At 54.3% G+C, this 17,969-nt stretch overlaps 1 protein-coding gene across 5 annotated transcripts in view; it reads right to left on the bottom strand.

The window, feature by feature from the left end:
* RASGEF1A (RasGEF domain family member 1A) overlaps window positions 1-17,969 on the bottom strand; it is a 116,931-nt gene that overhangs the window by 8,840 nt on the left and 90,122 nt on the right. For all 5 annotated transcript variants that reach the window (XM_081074460.1, XM_081074461.1, XM_081074458.1 and 2 more), the window contains exons 2-3: window positions 3,150-3,350; window positions 1,198-1,320 (exon numbers count right to left, since the gene is read on the bottom strand). In XM_081074460.1, coding sequence (XP_080930586.1) covers window positions 1,198-1,320; window positions 3,150-3,344 — 318 coding nt within the window. In that variant the 5' untranslated portion in view covers window positions 3,345-3,350. The remainder of the gene's footprint in view (window positions 1-1,197; window positions 1,321-3,149; window positions 3,351-17,969) is intronic.

Raw genomic sequence — 17,969 nt, 5'->3', positions numbered from 1 at the left:
CAGCCCACTGGGTGGCCATGACTGCCAGGCTGCCGGAGGACCTCACTCCCAGCCCTGCATCTTCCTGCACCCCCTCCCCTGCCTCCAACCCACCTGACTGGCTGCCCACGCCCCAGTCAGTTCCTTAGTGATGGTCTCCTGTGCCTGGCAGAATCTCTCCCAACTGGCCTTGCCTCACGCAGCCCTGCTCCTGGCATCCCAGGAGGGTCTAGTGACAGTGCCCTCAGATGCCCACTGCACCCACAGTCAGCAAGAGCCAGAGCTCTGTGTCCCCTCCTCAGAGGCCCTGCTGTGCACGTAACAATGGACACAGGCTGGCAGGCTCACCCCAGGCTCCTCTCAGGCCACTACTGTTCCTATGCTGACCCTCAGCCTCCCCACTCATCCCACTCATGCTTCTTTCCACCTATCCCTCAGAGTTTTTCCTGACCTCCCGGCTGTGGTCATTGCCTATCCCTGTCCTTGCCCCGTGGCACCCCAAGATGGCCCCTCTGGAGAGAAGACCCTGAGGAGGCGTGGACATTCACAGGCCGATGCTGCAAACTTCAGAGCATGGCCTCAGGGGAGGACAGTCATCAGAAACTGTCCATGCTACAGGCCGTGCTAGGCCGTAAACTCTCTGACAGCATGCCCACAACCCCTTCTGTCCCAAACCCCAGGCTTCTACAAGCTCACCCCCAAGACCGTGCCTCAGGGCCTCAGAGTCGAGCTATGGTTTCTTGACCATCCTGACTGTCCAAAACCTGACACAACCAAAAGAGAGCAGTGCAAACAGCCCTATTTGATCAGTGAAAACTGAGCAAGCGCCAGCCTGAGGGGCTGCCATCTGACCCCTTAGAGTAGGCAGTGACTCAGGTCCCACTCGTTTCTTTTTTACCAGCTGCCACCAGGCCTCCATTTCAGGGGTCCTGGCACTGACCAGGAAGGCTGGCACAGCTGTCCACTAGGGCCCTTCCTTAGGAGGGGGTGCAAGTGCCCACTAACAGCAGTTACTTCTGGCATCCGGGAGGGGAGCCAGCCCCCAGGTGTGCCACGAGAGCAGAGACGAGTTGACCTGCTTCCATCAGGAAGGGCCCAGGCCGGGCTCAGCCAGACCCTGTGCTGCCAGCTTACTCTGAGCATGCTTCTCTCTGAGCAAGAATGGGAGGGATGGTCAGGGGCATGGAGACAGGTGCCAAGTTGTCAGCTTGCTTTTACCTTCTCGGACCCGGCCTCCAGCTGCTGCCTCTGCTCCAAGCAGATATGCCCCACACGGGCCAGCAGGTCATGTGGGGGCATGAAGACCCGGGAGCTCAACAGAAATGTAAAGATGTATGTCCTCTGAAGACAAGAAGGGGAAAGAAAAGGGAGAGAAGGTGAAGAGTGGGTCAGGCCTGGTGTACCCCCAGGTGTGCCCATGGCCTGCTGCTACATTTGGCCGGGCCGCCTCCCAAACCCAGCTTCACCGAGCATCGGCCATGCTTTCCGGGTGGTTCACATCACCTTGAATGCCCTCCCTCTCTCTCTCACAGCCACCTGGATCCTGCCCACCTTGTAAGACACAGATCAACTCCATTTCACAGTGGCTTGCAGAGGCCTCGCCAATGATCTCAGCTCCCAGCAGTCTTGCTCTGAGGGGTTCTCCCCACTCCTACCCTCCCCTGTGATGGGCACTACGCAAGCCTTGGATGTTGGCAGGATTCACCGGGCCTGTGTGTGAGCCTGGTGCCCAGCCCATGAGGCCCTCTGGGCCAGGCTCCAAGCCTGCTTCTTCTCCAGAGCCTCACTGGCCTGGACCGAGGACACTGAACAGGGAGACAGGGCCTGGTCCAGAGGGCAGGGCCTGGTCCAGAGGGCAGGGCCTGGTCCAGAGCGCAGGGCCTGGTCCACAGGGCAGGGCCTGGTCCACAGGGCAGGGCCTCCTCCAGAGCGCAGGGCCTGGTCCAGAGGGCAGGGCCTGGCCCACAGGGCAGGGCCTGGCCCACAGGGCAGGGCCTGGTCCACAGGGCAGGGCCTGGTCCAGAGGGCTGGCCCTGGTCCAGAGGGCAGGGCATGGTCCACAGGGCAGGGCCTGGTCCACAGGGCAGGGCCTGGTCCAGAGGGCAGGGCATGGTCCACAGGGCAGGGCCTGGTCCACAGGGCAGGGCCTGGTCCAGAGCGCAAGGCCGAGCCTCCTTGGCCCCACCACCAACATCAGGGACTGTTGCCTGCCCCTGTGCAGTCACTATCCAGCTCCGTCCCCATCTGCCACACATTGCGCCTATCCCCCCATCCATGTGCCCTCATCACTGACCGTGCAGTGCAGGCTCAGAGGGCTCCTCATGATCTGGGCTGAGAGGTGGCAGGGAGCAGCCCCAGCCAGGTCCTGAGAGGATTTATGGGATGAAGGAAGCACAGAGGAAGAGCCGCCAGAGCCCCAGGAGGGAGGGAGGATCGTGACTAGTGGGGGGCCAGGCACCCCCAGAAGCTGAGTTGACTCCAGCATCATCAGATAAAAGCTGCAGGGTAGAGGGGAGCAATTCCTCCTCCACTGTCCCTGGCCGTGTGTGACTCGGTGCCAGGGAGCCGGGCTCTGCGCTGGGAGTGAGGGGGCACTGGGAGGGCCAGTACAGCTTGGCTCTCAGAAGGGAGCAGGCAGGCCCAGAGCCACTGCTACTGTTGAGGCAGAAGGAGAGCCACACACGACAAGGGAGCATTGTTTGTTCCAAGAGTGTACCCACCTCATCTTAAGGTGAAGAGGGAGGATGTGGATTATAGGTCACGCTGGCCCTGCCCATGCGGGCATGTGCCCAGGATCCATGCGCCCGTGGGCAGGGTCCCTCCTTATCCTGGACTATGGTGGTTCATGACAGAGCCAATGCCCCCGCTCAGGGACAGGACATGTGCAGGGTGGTCCCGCATCTGGACTCTCCAGACTCGTCTTTCTTCCCCAGGGCCCCGCCCAGAACTCAGGCCCCTGCTCCAGCCCCTCATGTGTCGCCTTCTTGTGCTCTCAGAGCATCTTTCACCTGCCTGGAGCTCGCTGGGGAGCCACTTCTCCTGCTGCCCCCGCCCCTCCCCCGGCTGCCCCGCCGGCTCTGTCTGGGCCTCCCTCCCCGTCCCAGCAGCAGCCACCTTGAAGCCCAGGCCACCCCCTCCAGTCACACCATTGTCCAGGCCCAGGAACTCACATCAGGGTAATAGTCCACTGTGGGGACCAGGTGCTCCATCAAGGCCTCCAGGGACCCAGAGATGAGGCGTCCGTCTTGGAAGATGAGGTCCCCAGAGCCGTCGGCCCCGCCTCCTCGTTCCCCCATGCCGGGCTGCACCTCTGCACTACAGCCGGGCCTGAGTATGCTCGAGAAGACGACAGACGTCTGGGGCATAGTTTCCTGTGAGAGAAGAATGAGGCTGTGAGGCTTCGGAGACGCCAGAGGCGCCAGGCCCTCAGGCGAGTCCCGCGCAGGGCCAGGTGCTGTGTCACCGGACATCAGCTCAGGTGAGTGAGCAAGCTCCTGGGAGGGCCTGCAGCCACCGGTGTCTGACCAATGTTTCCTCAGCACCTGCTCTGTGTGTACCATGCTTCATCACAGGTGCCAGCACACACGGAGCCCTGCTTCCTGGGGTTATATCCCACTAGGAGAAAAGAAAGTATGGAGAAAAACAACACTGGAAGGAGAAATTGAGCATATACGGGGCAGGGCAGCAGTGTCAAAGCAGCCTTGGGTAGGTGACATTGGGACAAACTGATGGCATCAACTGTGCAGCTCCCTGAGCTCAGAAGGGAATGTTCTGGGCATATGGAATAGCAGGTGCCAAGGTCCTGAGGCCAGTGCATGTGGAGGGGATGAGCAGGCTGACTGGAATGAGGAGTAACAGGCCGGACTGAGCACACCGCAGGGGCCGGGTGCAGCGTGCTGTGCCTCTGAGTGAGACAACAGGTGTGGGGGCTCCGAGCAGCACAGGAGTAACCTGATTCGGGGCAAAGGCGCACTTTGGCTGCTGGGTGGAGATCCAACAAGGGAGGGATCTGAAATCCCTGCTGGTGGGTCAGTGGCTTTGCCATAACCCAGGGACAGATTGCTGGTGTCAGGTGGGAGCAGAAGAGGGGGGAAGGTCGACTGTGGACTCTGTGAAAAATGGTCTCTGGCCTGAGTGACTGGCTGGCATGGGGAAAGCATGAGATGGAGTCTGAGGAAAGATGTGGAACTTGCTTTGAGACATGCTGAGTTTGAGATGCTTGTTAGTCATGAATGTTGGCAGCAGTCTGGGGGCTCGATGTTCCCACGCTGGGCTGCCTACCATGGGCTGGCCGGTGTAATGGGAGCAAAGAATCCCCACCTCCGCTGCAGCAGAACCTGCTGGAAATGCTCATGCAGCTTGGAAGAGTCGGCAGCCCTCTGGGCCTCAGTTTCCTCATTGCCTGAGGCTACCAGGTATACCTGGGAGGGGCTGTGCAGGGATTTGCCAGCCTGAGGCCTTGGAGGCTAGTGCTCCCTCCTGCTGGCTGGGCTTGGCTGCCCCCACTGCTTAGCTAGTCCCGCCCATGGAGGGCAGGTGGCTAAGGTTGGAGTGGAAGAGCTGGGCCTCCCTATCATGGCGGGGCTGTGGCCAGGCTGTGCCCTCTCTGGTCACTGGCAAGCCTGTGCCACTGCCCACTACCAGCCTCCCCAGGTAGCGACATGACCTCCCTCACAGGGCAGGGCTACCTCTTCAGGCCTAGGGGTATGGAAACCACACAAACCCTCCTCAAGCCGGTGGCCTTGCCATTGATGCCGCTGCCCCCAGATGCAGCCTGCTCTCTGACCCACCCAGTGTAAGCCTCTGAGCCATTCTAGCCTCAGTTTCCCCAGTGTGCAGAGCAAACTGTAGCATGATTATTTTACTGCCATTAAAAGACCCTGGGCTGCGACCTCCAAGGGGTCTTCTAATGGGAGACGAGCAAAGCCAACTCCCACCCACAGCACATCAACTGAGTCTCCTGGCCAAACACCTACAGGCCGCCTTAGAATCCTCTGGAAATCCTTTGCAAGGAGGGCAAGAGCTCAAGGTGAGTCCCCAAGACAAGGCAGGACTGGAATGTCCATGGTCCATGCTCAGTGCTGCCTCCCTCAGCATGGGGGCCCCAACTCACAGAACACACCCCTCAGAACATGTTACAATGCACATTCTCGGGCCCCGCCATGTCAGGAACTCAGTTAGCCCTCGGTCAGAGCTCTAACAAGCCTCCACTTAGGCAGAGAACCACTGACTTGAGCAAACCTTGCATTTTTCAGATGAAACAGAAGCTCAGTGGAAAGGAACTCAACTAAGAAAATCCTAGGGTTTCCAAGTCTAACCCAGGTGTCACCACCTCCAGGAAGCCTCCCTGGGTTAATCCCTAGGTTGCTGACCCATGAGGCCAGAAAAGGCTGATCATTCAGCTTCAAGCCTCCTGACCAACCAGAGCCTCGTCCATGGTGCAGTAACCATTTGTGGGATAAAATAAGGAAGGTGGACTCCCCAGGCACCTCGGCACCCACAGCTGCTATGCTGTGCCACCACTGGCTCCCGAGGGGACCTGAGCTCCAGTGCGTCACCTGAGGCCCGTGGGCAGATCTTCCTCAAGATCACATAGTTCTGTGTTCAAAAGGTGACCCTGGGTGGTATCCTTACTCAGCGGACCTCTTGACCCCAAGTTCCTTCATCAGAATGGCATTTTTCTCAGCCATATGCCTCTCCCACTGCGGAGGCAGCTCTCATCAGCAAGTGCTGGGCAGGGGCAGTTTAACACCCCACTCACTCACATGCCCCTGCCAGATCTCCCACAGGGCAAGGCCACCCTGGATCCAGTCTTCAGGGAGACCTGTCCCAGTCCTAGGGAGGCCAGGAGCCAGTGGGGAGCCAGCCTGGGGACTCAGCCCCTCTGTCTGCTGGCCCCGAGGGATGGTCGAGACTACGCGGAGGCCAAGGTGCTGAGTTCCAAGCCAGGCAGCGGCCCACAGCTGTATACACGCCCTGCCCAGAACAGCCGGAGGCCCATCCCTTCAGCGTGAGGCAGCAACCCTCCCGCAGCAGCTGGGCCGAGGACCCCACAATCAGACTCTCCAACTGCACAAAATTCCATATTTGTCATTTGTAAATGCTATCCATATAAGTGTACATGACGTGTACATAATGCACAGAAAACATCTGGCCACCCATGGCTACACTAACTACAGAGTTTACTGCAAGGGAGGGAGGTGGGAAGCGACGTTCACTTTCAGAACTAAACATTTATAAACTATTTGGTAACTTTTCTAACCAGCACATCTGTTTTGTCACTTTTTAAATAACTTGTTTTTTAGTATAAAGAGACTGAGTTTTGAAATCAGCACTTTTCCATCTTTTTTTTTTTTTTTTTTTTTGAGGGCACAGTTCAAAGTGGCCCAGGTGGGAATTAAAGTGGCAACCTTGTTGTTAGTAACAACAACCAACTGAAGCTAACCTGCAGCCCTGAAATCAGCACTTTTATAAAGGCATGTTAAAGAGGTTAGAGCCCCAGGGCTGGGCCTGCGGGCAGAATGGCCACCATCCAACAGGACCCCTGTAAGGGTGGACTTCCAGGCCAACGCCGGACCCCCGTGGGGATGGGCAGAGCCCACAGGGGCCACCCACAGCACACACACAGAGTGTACACACATGCACAGCATATACACATACATAGTGTGCACACTATATACACATACATGGTGTGCACACACAGCATATACACACAGCATGCACACACAGCCCGTGCACACACAGAGCGTACACAGCACACACAGCATGCACACAGCATGTGCACACACCTGCAGCATGTGTGCAGTGCACACAACACACCTTTTAAGGAACACACTGCACCAAAGCATTGAGAGCATGGAAGCGGACTGGACTGAGGGCCCCAGAGAAGAGGGAAGCACAGTGGGGGCAGCCAGGGTCTGAGAGACTTCTAGACCTTTCCGGAGAGTAGGGGAGAGATCTTAGGCAGCCCCAGGGCCATGAGAGATCCTGGGAGAGACGGGAAAAGTGTTTCAGGAACTTTTTGCAGATTATGAACGCAATTCCCTTTTACAGGCTCTTCAAGAGACTTCAGCTAGTGATTTGAGGGCCACTCCCTGCTAGTGCTTTCGAATGTAGCCTCTGCAAACCAGGGCTGTGAGGGGCCCATGACCCTCCACTAGGCAGCAAAACAGAGAGGAGAGAATCAAAGCCGGACACATTCCCTGGGAGGGCAGCCCTGCACACACTCAGATGGACACCTTTTGTGACCTGGGGCACCATCCTCCTTCCACTCACAAACTCAGGTTGTACCTGAGAGGGCCTTCAGAGACCCTGCACCCCACTGCATCATCCCAGGAGGCCCCTGGTCCCAGGGAGCTGCAGCTGTGACAGAGCCCCAGATCCCTCTGGTCCCGGGCCATCAGCCTGACTACAACAGTTAAAGGCCGCTGCGAGCACCCGAAGGACCCATCACTATATCCTCAAGTCGCTGCACGCACACCTGCACTTGACCAGCCTGAGTAAGGGTTACATCCTTTCCTGAGTGCTTCTCCTACATCCTTCACCGAGGGGCCCCACAAGACCTGGGGGAGGCCTGACACTGCCCCGTGGTCTCATAAAAGACTGAAGTTGTCACAGACAGTACTTGGGTAAGAAATACAAATGATGACAGCTCTAGGAAACACCCAAATACTGCAGAATCAGTGTGCAGAGTCGGCATGTTCACAGCTGTCAGGGCAGCCTGGTACCCTCCCTGGGGGTCCCCAGGCCTAGGCTCTGCTCTCACAGCTCTCATCTCCTGCCTGCCAGTGCTTAAGGGCGAGGGTCCCCGCCTGGGAGCAGGATCTGTGGGCATCCAGCTTGCTGCCTCATCCCATGGGCAGGAGAGGGGGTGGGGCAGGAAGGGATTCAGTGCACGTAGGACCAGGGCCTCATCCTTCAGAAGCCACGTGGGAGGGGCCACTGCCTGCCCCACTTGTGGGCTCTCTGAGGTCTCTGATGCCCAGCTACCTGCTCCCAACACCAGCTCTGCCCTCCAGGGCAATTCTGAGGGAGTGGAGGCAGGGCTCAGTGATCAGCTCTTCGGGGTATCTGCACATTTCTCAGCACAGAGGGACTAAAGGAGGAGACCTGGAAGGTGACACCAGTGCTAACTGGCCATCCTCAGATACAGCCAACTCTTCCCCAGCTGACAGTGCGGACACCAGCCAGCCCCGGAAGGAGACAGTCTCCTGCTCAGCTGAACAGGAACAATGTCAGGCCTCCATTTAACTGTGAGGGGGAGATGTTGGGGGCAGGTTCCCACAGCACAGTAAAATTTTAGGGCTGCTTCCAGATCCTGGAGTCTGAAAATTTCTGAGAACCGTGAAAGCAGGGACAAGCTTTCTTTTGACTAACCTTGTTATATGTTAAATGTTTATCATCAGGAGTTGGAGCTCAGTATGTCCTGGGCATTACACATCTCATCTCACTTGATGCAATCCCCAACCCAAGGGGCAGCACAGAGATGCCCATTTCTCAGGTGAGGACTGGCATAGGTTGCTCAGGCAGCAGTGGTGACAGGTCTGCCCAGGCCTGCCTGCTGCACAGACAGCCCTGTGCCTTCTCAGGACTGTCATTTCTTTTTGTAATTGTCCCTGGCCAGCCATGATCCACATCAAATGAAGTCAGAGGCCGTCGCCCTGCACACATGGAAAAACCCATGTTCCCGGGCATCCGCATGATTCCAGGGATGGAGGGACTCCCAGAGCTCATCCATGGACAGGAAGTTAAGAATCCCAGCTTCCTGGAAAACTGGGACCAAACTGGCCCTCAAGACCTATCCTGACTGAGTCCCCAGGAATCTGCCCTGAGGGGCACCTGCCCCTGCCAGGCTTTGCACAAGGTGCTTCTTTCTGAGACAGCACACAAGCAGGCTTCTATTTTCCAACCTACTCAACAAAAACGGAGACTATTTTTAGCTCAGCAAGCTGCAGGGCATCACAATTAGAAACTGAAATTCCACATCTTGCCCGTCTCCCTTCTGTTGGCTGGGAGAGAGAGAGTGTTCCTGGAGGGAGCGGGGTGCCAATCCTGTGCCCCCACCCTGGTGGGCCACTTAACCAAGAGGGCTGTCTTTGGCAGAGATTTCAGAATGGGTGCAGGTTTCATCCCAGTTCCAGAAAAATCCAGCCTTAATGGGGAGCAGGGCAGGAGCCCCATCATAACTCAGGCTACAACTGGGGAGAGAACCATGCTGGCCAGTTAGACGAGGCCAGTGACATGTGAACCAGCAATCCAGGGGCCCTGGGGCAGCCGAGGCCGGGCTACATGCCCATCTGCAAAATGGACCTCATCAGCCATCTAAAGGCTGACTGTCTGGTTCTCTTAAGTTGGGGGCACTGGGGAGGGCCGGACGTGGGATGCTCCACAGAGCCCCATGCCTTGCTCATTCATTCATTCATTCATTCATTCATTCATTCATTCATTCACCAGCATTAACAAGAAACCGCCTAGACACTGGAGATCCAACAATGAGGGGCTCTGTCCTGCTGAGCCCCTATACAAGCAGGCTGTGGCTGGCATGCATGATGACCACAAAGATAAGGCCCTAATATTATGGGTTAGAAGGGCATCAATGCTCTGGAAGGGGAAGAAGAGGACTGGGAAGATTGGACGCTCAGGAGCTGAGATCTGAGCTTGAAGGAGACTTCTGCAAGAGGAAGGGCCCTGTGAGCAGCGGGAAGGCTGGTGCCAAGGCCCTCAGGCCCCAAGACCTGAGGCCTTCCCTCCCATCTGCTCTCTAGAAACAGCCTCCCTTGGGCACTTCCTACTTGTGCACTCACTCCAAAGCAAGAAGTTCCTAATTATCTGCTAAACAAGGACCGGTGCCAGGCTGCCTCTAAGCTACCCTAGCCCCTGGAGTCAGGTTGCATGGAGACCCTCCCCTACACACCCATGGCTCCAGCAGGCACCTTTCCTGGCCTAGCCCAGCCCAGGCCTGCAGGAGTCTCCAGGTGGGCTCCTTGGCCAGTGCTTGTGGGATGAAGCACCCCTCACAGGAGGTTCTCAGGAGTTGACAGGTGACCCCCTTGGAGGGCAACCTAGGGAGAGGAATTAGTGCAAGGGGCCTCATTTTATGTAGTAGGAAACTCTAAGCAGGAAGCTGCAAGTCAAATCCATGTGTAAATGAATGCTTGTTTAATGCATGGCCCCTCCCCCACCACATCTTCATGAGTCCTTGAACAAGTGCAAAGCCTTTTGGTCAACTTTAGGGGACCTGCTGCATCAGTGAGGATTTCGGCCTAGCCTGTGGGCTGTCTTAGGGACACCACCTGGACATGGGGGCTACCCCTGCCAGGAGAAGGCCATCAGAATGCTGAAGGTGTCCTCCACTCTCTAGAACCCGTGACTCTAGATTATAATTAAGAATCTGCCCTCTGGGGGAGGGGAGGAATAGATAGCGGAGTGTTCAGCAGGTGAGCCACCTCACCTACTGGCTCTGCCACCCATCGCCGGTGGGAATAGTGAGGGTTCCGGAAGCCTGCTGGTTTGGATAGAGGCTCAGGGACCCATGGGGGACAGATGGCAGTGCATTGTGCCTGTATTTCTGTGCCATGAGGCACCAGCCTCCTCCTTCCTGCTGCATGTGGCAAAAATCAGGTCTCACCCCTACAGGGCAGGGCAGGTAGCAGAGGCAGCAGTATCTCCTTAATTCTCCCATCACCCCACTTAATCTTCCCTCCTCCGATCCTGCTGTTCCCCAACTGGGTTCAGACCAGAAATGCGGTGAATACCCGCGAGCCTGCAGTGGACAGATCACTTACCCACGGCCTCTGGGGTCCCACCTGCACTGCAGGGTGCCGGGAGAGGAAGAGAGGCAGGGGTGCACCCCCACCTGCACGACAGCCCAGGGTCACTAAAGGCCAAAGACGCCAGACCCTCTGGCTGGAGGGGCACAGGGATGCCCACTTCCAGTTTGGAGTCCCCCTTCCTCTCCCCACTTCGCTAATGTCCCTGTTGTCACAGCTCAGTGTCCCTCCCTTGCTCACTCCACACCCCTCCCCTTCCCACTCCAGGACCTGCAGATTTTTGCCACTAGGACTGTGGTCCCCGGCCCTATACATGGCCCTCCAATCCCCACCTGGGGCAGCTGTTGTTCATCCAGTGACCTGTCAGTGGTCGGGCCTTCTGGGCATCATCTGCAGAAGGGGCAGATGAGCAACACCTGCTTGTGTCTTCAAACTCAGCTCACTGTCATTTCCAGAGATTCCAGTGAGTACAAGAAGCTCCAGAAAACAGGACCCTGCCAACCAGACCTTGTATCTGCCCCAGGTGGCCCCAGGACTGCCTGCTCTCTGGTCAGGTGGCTGGGGACCCACTTCCCCCAGCTCTGCTGCCCATACATGCCCAGCTCTTCTACCACAGGGAGGGAAGGGCCCAACACCAACACCCCAACACCCCAACAAAGGAAGGGAATAAGCAGGAAGCTCCCTGTTGGGGGCTGTCCTTCCCCTCCCCAAACCCCAGCTCTCAGATCTTCCTAATTCTGAGCTGAAATGTGTCTTTCTAAAGCTCCAGAGAGCCCTGGTCCTACCTGCTGGGGCCACACGCCACAGATCCTCGGGGTCTGGCTGCAAGCATGGGCTGGGTGAAGGCCTGGCCACATCATAAGCTGGGCAGGTCACAAGTGGCAGTGAGCAAGGCATGACGGAGACCACCATGCTCAGGATCTGCTGGTTCGGGTAGCACAGAACCACAGGGCACTTGTGGGCCCTGTCCTCAAGGTCACCCTCTGCCTTCCTAGACACATTATGGGGGCTGCTGCTGCCTCTCTCCCTGATCCCACCTCTGGGGCCCCTCTCACCTCCCCACACCCAGCATGTCCAATGTGCCCCTCCACAGACAGGGAGAAAAGGAGACAAGCTGCCTCCTGCTTCCAGGCTGCACCGCCACTCCTGGCATATGGGGCCCAGAGCTGCCTTGGCCCCTACCCAGGGTGCAGAGTGGCAGGGGTGATACACCTCTGTGTAGCCAGCCCCTAAAGTGGCTAGGCCTCTTTAGCCCTCACCCTCCTCCCTCTGTACCCCTGTGGACTTTCCAGCAGTAAAGTCCTTGGGAGAACAAGGCTGGCCCCATCCCTGCAGGTCCCTCTCTGAATCCTCCCAGCCCAGTGGGCGCGAGGGGCCAGAGAGCAAGGGGTGACGTTACCACGTAAACCAGGTTCAAGAAATCGCATTCACAGACGCCATGAGGGAAGACCGCTGTGCGCCCTCTGGGCTGCAGGCTGGACTCCAGCCAGAGGCCGCTGCCATGGAAACAGATCTACGCAGTTAGGGCACCTCCCGACTAAGGGCCAGCCCAGGGAGCGATCTCATAATTACAGCTTTGTTACAGATGCGTAATTCACGTTTTCCTTCTGAATTCCTTCCTATTTCCAAATACTACTTGCATTGACTGAAGGAATTTTGCCACCTCCTCTTCATACTCCTAAATACAGATTCTGCCCAGTCCAGGGTTTCTCCTCTTCTTTTTCCTCCTTCTTTTCTCCCTTTCTGTCCAGTCAGCTTCTTCTGTGGCTACTCATGGGACAAAATGTAATTGTCCACCAATAACCATCCCCTTACTGAGAGCAGAGAGGCCCAAAGACGAGCAGGTCGGATTTCAGAGGATCGCTGCCCTTTTCACAGGGCAGGATGGCTTCCCTCTCCCATACCTCTCTTTTGGGCCAAATCCATGAGTTGCCACACATGGCAGCCACTTGGACTCCTTCCTGGAGGCTGAGCTGGGTGCAAGCTCGGACAAGAGACTGTGCTCAGAGATAAACCTGGAAGCCAGTCCTGTCACTTCTACGAGTCCCCTCCAGGTGCCTAGGAGGCGGGGGTGGCAGGCTGGGTGCAGATGCCCATCTCAAGTGAAATCATGCTTTTGGGATCCCCTTGTGTATGGGGCATCTACCTAAGACTACAGCTAAGCAGAGTCTGGCATGTTCGCCAGCCTGTAAGGGAGGAGGACCCCAGGTTCCAGCAGAGTGGTGACGAGTGGCAGGGCATGGCTGTGAGCGACTGGGACAATGGGGGGACCGTCAGGCTGAGGGTCCTTGACAGGCCGGGAGGCTGGGCCCCTACAGGTGGACAGGTGGGGTGGCGGACAGGCCACGGCTCAGGTCTTTCCAGGAGTGTGTGGCAGCCTCCACCCTGCCTAGGCTGCCTGGGGGGTGCTGGAGTATGGAAAAAAAGAACATGCAGTTCTTTTATTTTTAAATGGCATCTAATTAGGCTAAGCAATGATTTTCCTTTGTGTTTAAAAACAAATAAAAATCCATTTCCTTTGCTTGAGTTGTTATCCTCCTGGCAGACACCCAGAGAGGTGCGCCTGGGACCCCACTGTGCTAACCAAGGGGTAAAGAGATGAAGCACCCAGCTGCCTACTGGGCCCAGAGGGCCATGGTCTTGTCCAGAGGCCACAGCCTCTTACAAACAGGACCAGGACACGTCTTAACATCCAACAATAACATCTCTCACCCTGTGCCTCTCCCTGTACACAAGCAGCTGTCCTGCCACATGCCCTGCGACCCTGTCCCTGGGGGTCAGGTTCTGCTACCTCCCAGGAGTACCAGTTGCACAGCCCCTGTCCCTCCCAGGGCACTGTACTTCCCCACACATCACAGCACACGTGGCTGCCACAGCAGCCACAGTCCCATTTTCCAGATGAAAGAACAAAGGCCCAAAGGGCTTAAGTCATCAGCCTTCGTCTTACAGCTCCAAAGCGGGGAAGCTGGGTCTGAACCCTGGTCAGTGTGACCACCATGATCTGACATGAACCCAGGACCATGTGTACAGGCTCAAGAGTGTGGGGGGTGGGCAGGGAAGGGATAAAGCCCATGGGAGCTGGCCAGGGCCCCTGCGAGATGGACAGGCCTGGCAGAGAAGGAGCCACGTTCTTGGAGTGTGCAGAGTGGGCCAGTGGTTTCAGCACTGCTGGTGGTCAGGCCAGGGTCAGGGGCCAGCCATGCATGTGCCCCTGAGGGCAGCCAGATTTGGACCTCCCTGAATCAGCCCAGCAGCCTCACTGCCAATGACTGGCATTCACAGAGGATTTCCCACCTACTGGCCATCCTACACAACCCCACAGCGACCTCCAAAGCACTCTTGTGCATTTTCCAGAGAAGGAGGCTAAAGACAGCCTGAGGCCACACGGTTGGTCAGGCACAGCAGAGGAAGGGAAGCAGCCCAGGTCTCCTGGCTGCAGTGCCCTAGCACAATGCAGAGAGCTCCTCTGCATGGGCCAGAGAGACAGGCAGAAGGATAACTACTGACAAGTGGTGGATACCCAAGGAGACGAGTGGTGGGAAGGAATGGGAATACCGCGAAACACAGAGACAAATGCATGAAACACCACACTCTAAACACAGCATGTCATGATCTTCTATCAGAGGACTCAACCACATTGTTCATACATCACAGTGCCAGTGAAACCCTGACAGAGTCCCCAGACAGAAACGTACAGGTGACAGAACAACGTGGCTACACAGCTGAACACCAGTAAACAAATGGTGAACCAAAGCAATTCACTCATGTGCTAAAAACCTCCCTAAATCGTGTCTGTGTTAAAAGCAATCAAAGCTCCAATTACAGACACATCAGAAAATTAACCCTTATAAGAAGACACTTTCTGAAATTTGATATGGCCAAAGCTGTTCTCAGAGAAAAATTCATAGAATTCAATATATTTTAAATAGACAACAAAACAAATGAACTAAGCTCTTGATTCAAAAGCTAAAAAGAGCTTCTAAACAAAACAAACATACAGCAAACAGGAGGAAAGAATTACTAAAAGATAAATTAGTGGATTTAATGAAAGAGACTAGAACTTGCCGATTAAATTCAAGAGCTGATTGTTGTTTTTTTTGAAAGTACAAATTAAAAAGATAAACCTCTGGCAATTCTAATCAACAAAAGGATGGAAGAAAGCAAGGAGGCTAGCAGGGAGAGAGAAGGAAGGAGGGAGGGAGCAGGCTGGGAGGGAGACAAGAAATGCAAAAATACAGCTATTAGGAATGAAAAGAGAATGTACCACAGATATGGAGAAGAAACTTAAAAGGACAGACTACTGTGTTTCTTCGAAAATAAGACCTAGCCGGACAATTAGTTCTAATGTGTCGTTTGGAGCAAAAATTAATATAAGACCTGGTCTTACATTATATCATACAAGACCTGGTATTTTATATTATATTATGTTATATTATATTATATATATTATATATTATATAATAATATATTATATTATACATTTATTATATTTATTATATATATTATATTATATTATATTATATTATATTATATTATATTATATTATATTATAGACCCAGTCTTACAGTAAAATAAGATCTGGTCTTATATTAATTTTTGCTCCAAAAAACACATTAGAGCTGATTGCCTGGCTAGGTTTTATTTTCGGGGAAACACAGTATGTAGGTCTGCGCTAAAAGATCTGAAAGCATTTTGAACTGGGATATTATCTAGAAAATATAAATAACCAAAATAGACTAAAAATGTTTAGAACCCAAAAAGACGAATACCGATAGTAAAAAGTACGTTGACAGCCAATTAAACATCAGGGAAAAATTAAAAGCAAGCCTTGGCTGAGACAGTTTCTAAAATGAATTATTTCAAGCCTTGGAGAATACGACAATTTTATATATTTAAACTAGTTCAACTGCACAATTCATATTGAAAATCTTTCCTATTCATTTTATGAAGTTAACATAACCATGATTTATAAATGTGACAAATATCCCCTAATAGAAAAGTATGTATAAATTTTTACCTATGAATATAGATGAAAAATACCTATTAGTACAATGAACCCGGCAGCATTTCAAAGCACAATCGAGACTGACCCTGTGGGACTTAGTCCAGGAACTTACTAGTTTTTCAGAAAAGCTAGTAAGTCGACATATTAACAGGTCCAAGGAGGAAAGGAATTTGATGGTTTTGCTGAATACAGGAAAGTCTTCGATGAAACTGAATATCCATTCTTGGTGTATACTCTTGGCAGTTAATGTAGGAATGGAGTGCACTGTTCCTGGATAAGAATATCTATTTGAAATTTAAGGCCAAATTTAGACTCAACAGTAAAACATTAGAGGCCTTCTCATTAAAACGAAAAGCAAGCCAAGATCACTGCAGTTACTTTACGCCGCTCTGCACCTTTTAGAAAGCACAATAAGAAAAGAAAATAAGTAAAAGACACATTCGAAGTGAAGAGGGAGATTGTAGTACTTATGTGCAGTCCCATGATTAATTTCTTGGGTTTTCCAGGAAGCCAAACTGAAAATCTGTTCTAACAAGAAAATCCAATTATCAATTACCTAAAATACATTTTTGAAACATCAATAGCTTACCTATCTACCTCCCCTGGGTACAGGTGTCCCCAACCCAAAGACATCCCCACTTAATCCATGGGGAGCAAGTGCTATAATGCTCCGTCGCCATGGTGGAAGGGTGTGTGTGAGAGCAGCCCGCATTGGGTGCTGGCCCTGGGGCCTCCTGGCTCTGCAGGTCTCCCAGCCACTGGCCACGGACATGTTCTCCCCAGTGGGTCTGTTCTGACACCCATGTGAGCCATGGGCCCTACGCCCCCTTTCCTGGCTCATGACACTGCACCATTACACCCTCTGGGCTGGGCATTGCCGATTTCCAACCTCCTCTAGGAACTTGCTGTCCCAGAATGAACGTGGGCTCCTCCTGCTCCTAGAGCTGCTGCAGGTTTCGGTCTGGGACACTCAGCTTCCACTTGTGTCACTGGAGCAGCGACCTCGTGAGGGTTAAAGGAGACCTGCAAGCTATTTCTCAGATCCTCTGACTCACATTGGAAGGCCCCCGGACCAGCAGGAGGCAAGTGGCTAGAGCAGCCACACTAACATTTGGAAAATACCATGGGCTTGGCCCTAGCAGGTGGGTGTGAGCGGGTCATCAAAGGTGGAGTGATTCCGCTGGAAATTGAGACGCAGGGCAGTGGGTCGTCCAGAGTAAACTTGCTGGTGACTGTGAGGCCAGAGCCCTTGGCAGCTGTAGGGCTGCAAGGGCAGAGAAGCAAAGGACCACAGTGGAGGCCCCTAGCTGTCATCCATAAGCTCCCACCTTACCACTCACCCCATAGTCCCTCATTCTGCCTGCCTCTGGGCTCCCCCTTGTCCTGGAACCCACAGGGACCCAGCCAGCAGAACCTGGCACAGTGGAGGCGTCCTAGTTTGGAAGCCAGCTCTGATCCCTGACCTCTGGGTGAACTGAGGCAAGCTGTGACCCTTGTGGGCCTCAGTTTCCCCATGTGTGAAACAAGGAGGCAGAACTAGGCAATCTCCACAGGCTGTTTCCAGCCCACATCTTCCTTCCTTCCTTCCTTCTTTCCTTCCTTCCTGCCTGCCTGCCTTCCTTCCTTCCTTCCTTCCTTCCTTCCTTCCTTCCTTCCTTCCTCCCTCCCTCCCTCCCTCATTTATTCAGTCAACGAACATCCATGAGGCCCTGCTGACCTGTGCCTCATGCTTGGAAATGGAAGAACCCATGGACTTCAGTGTCTGCTAGCACAGTGTGAGCAACTTGGAATTAGGGCTCTTTCCTGGGTGCCAAGGAGGCACAAGGGTAGAGTAACTAACTCCAAATGGAGAAATCAGGGAGGGCTTCCTAGAAGAGGTGATTTTTGAGATGGGCTTCCAAAGATGATCAAGTTTTTTTCCAGTGGCTTAGGAGAAGGAAGAACAGGGCAATATAACAAGTCTCCTGGCTGACACCTCAATCCCGACAGACCCAGCCCTCCTCTGACCACTCAACAGCAGCTCCCCTGGAGAATGAGGTCCAAGAAGATCAGAGGTATGGAGGGTGCAGGCAGCTTCCACAGTTACCCCAGCTCTGTGTTGGGCCCAAGGCAAACCCTACCCACCCCAAAGCCAATGTGTGACTCTCTCCCCAACGCGGCCTCACAGACTGCTCAGCCCTGGAAGACTGCACACCTGTGGTCCCTATGCTTGGTGG

The sequence above is a fragment of the Rhinolophus hipposideros genome, assembly GCF_964194185.1.
Source record: "Rhinolophus hipposideros genome assembly, chromosome: 15".
Lineage (NCBI taxonomy): Eukaryota > Metazoa > Chordata > Mammalia > Chiroptera > Rhinolophidae > Rhinolophus > Rhinolophus hipposideros.
This window is presented reverse-complemented; position numbering and strand designations above follow the sequence as displayed.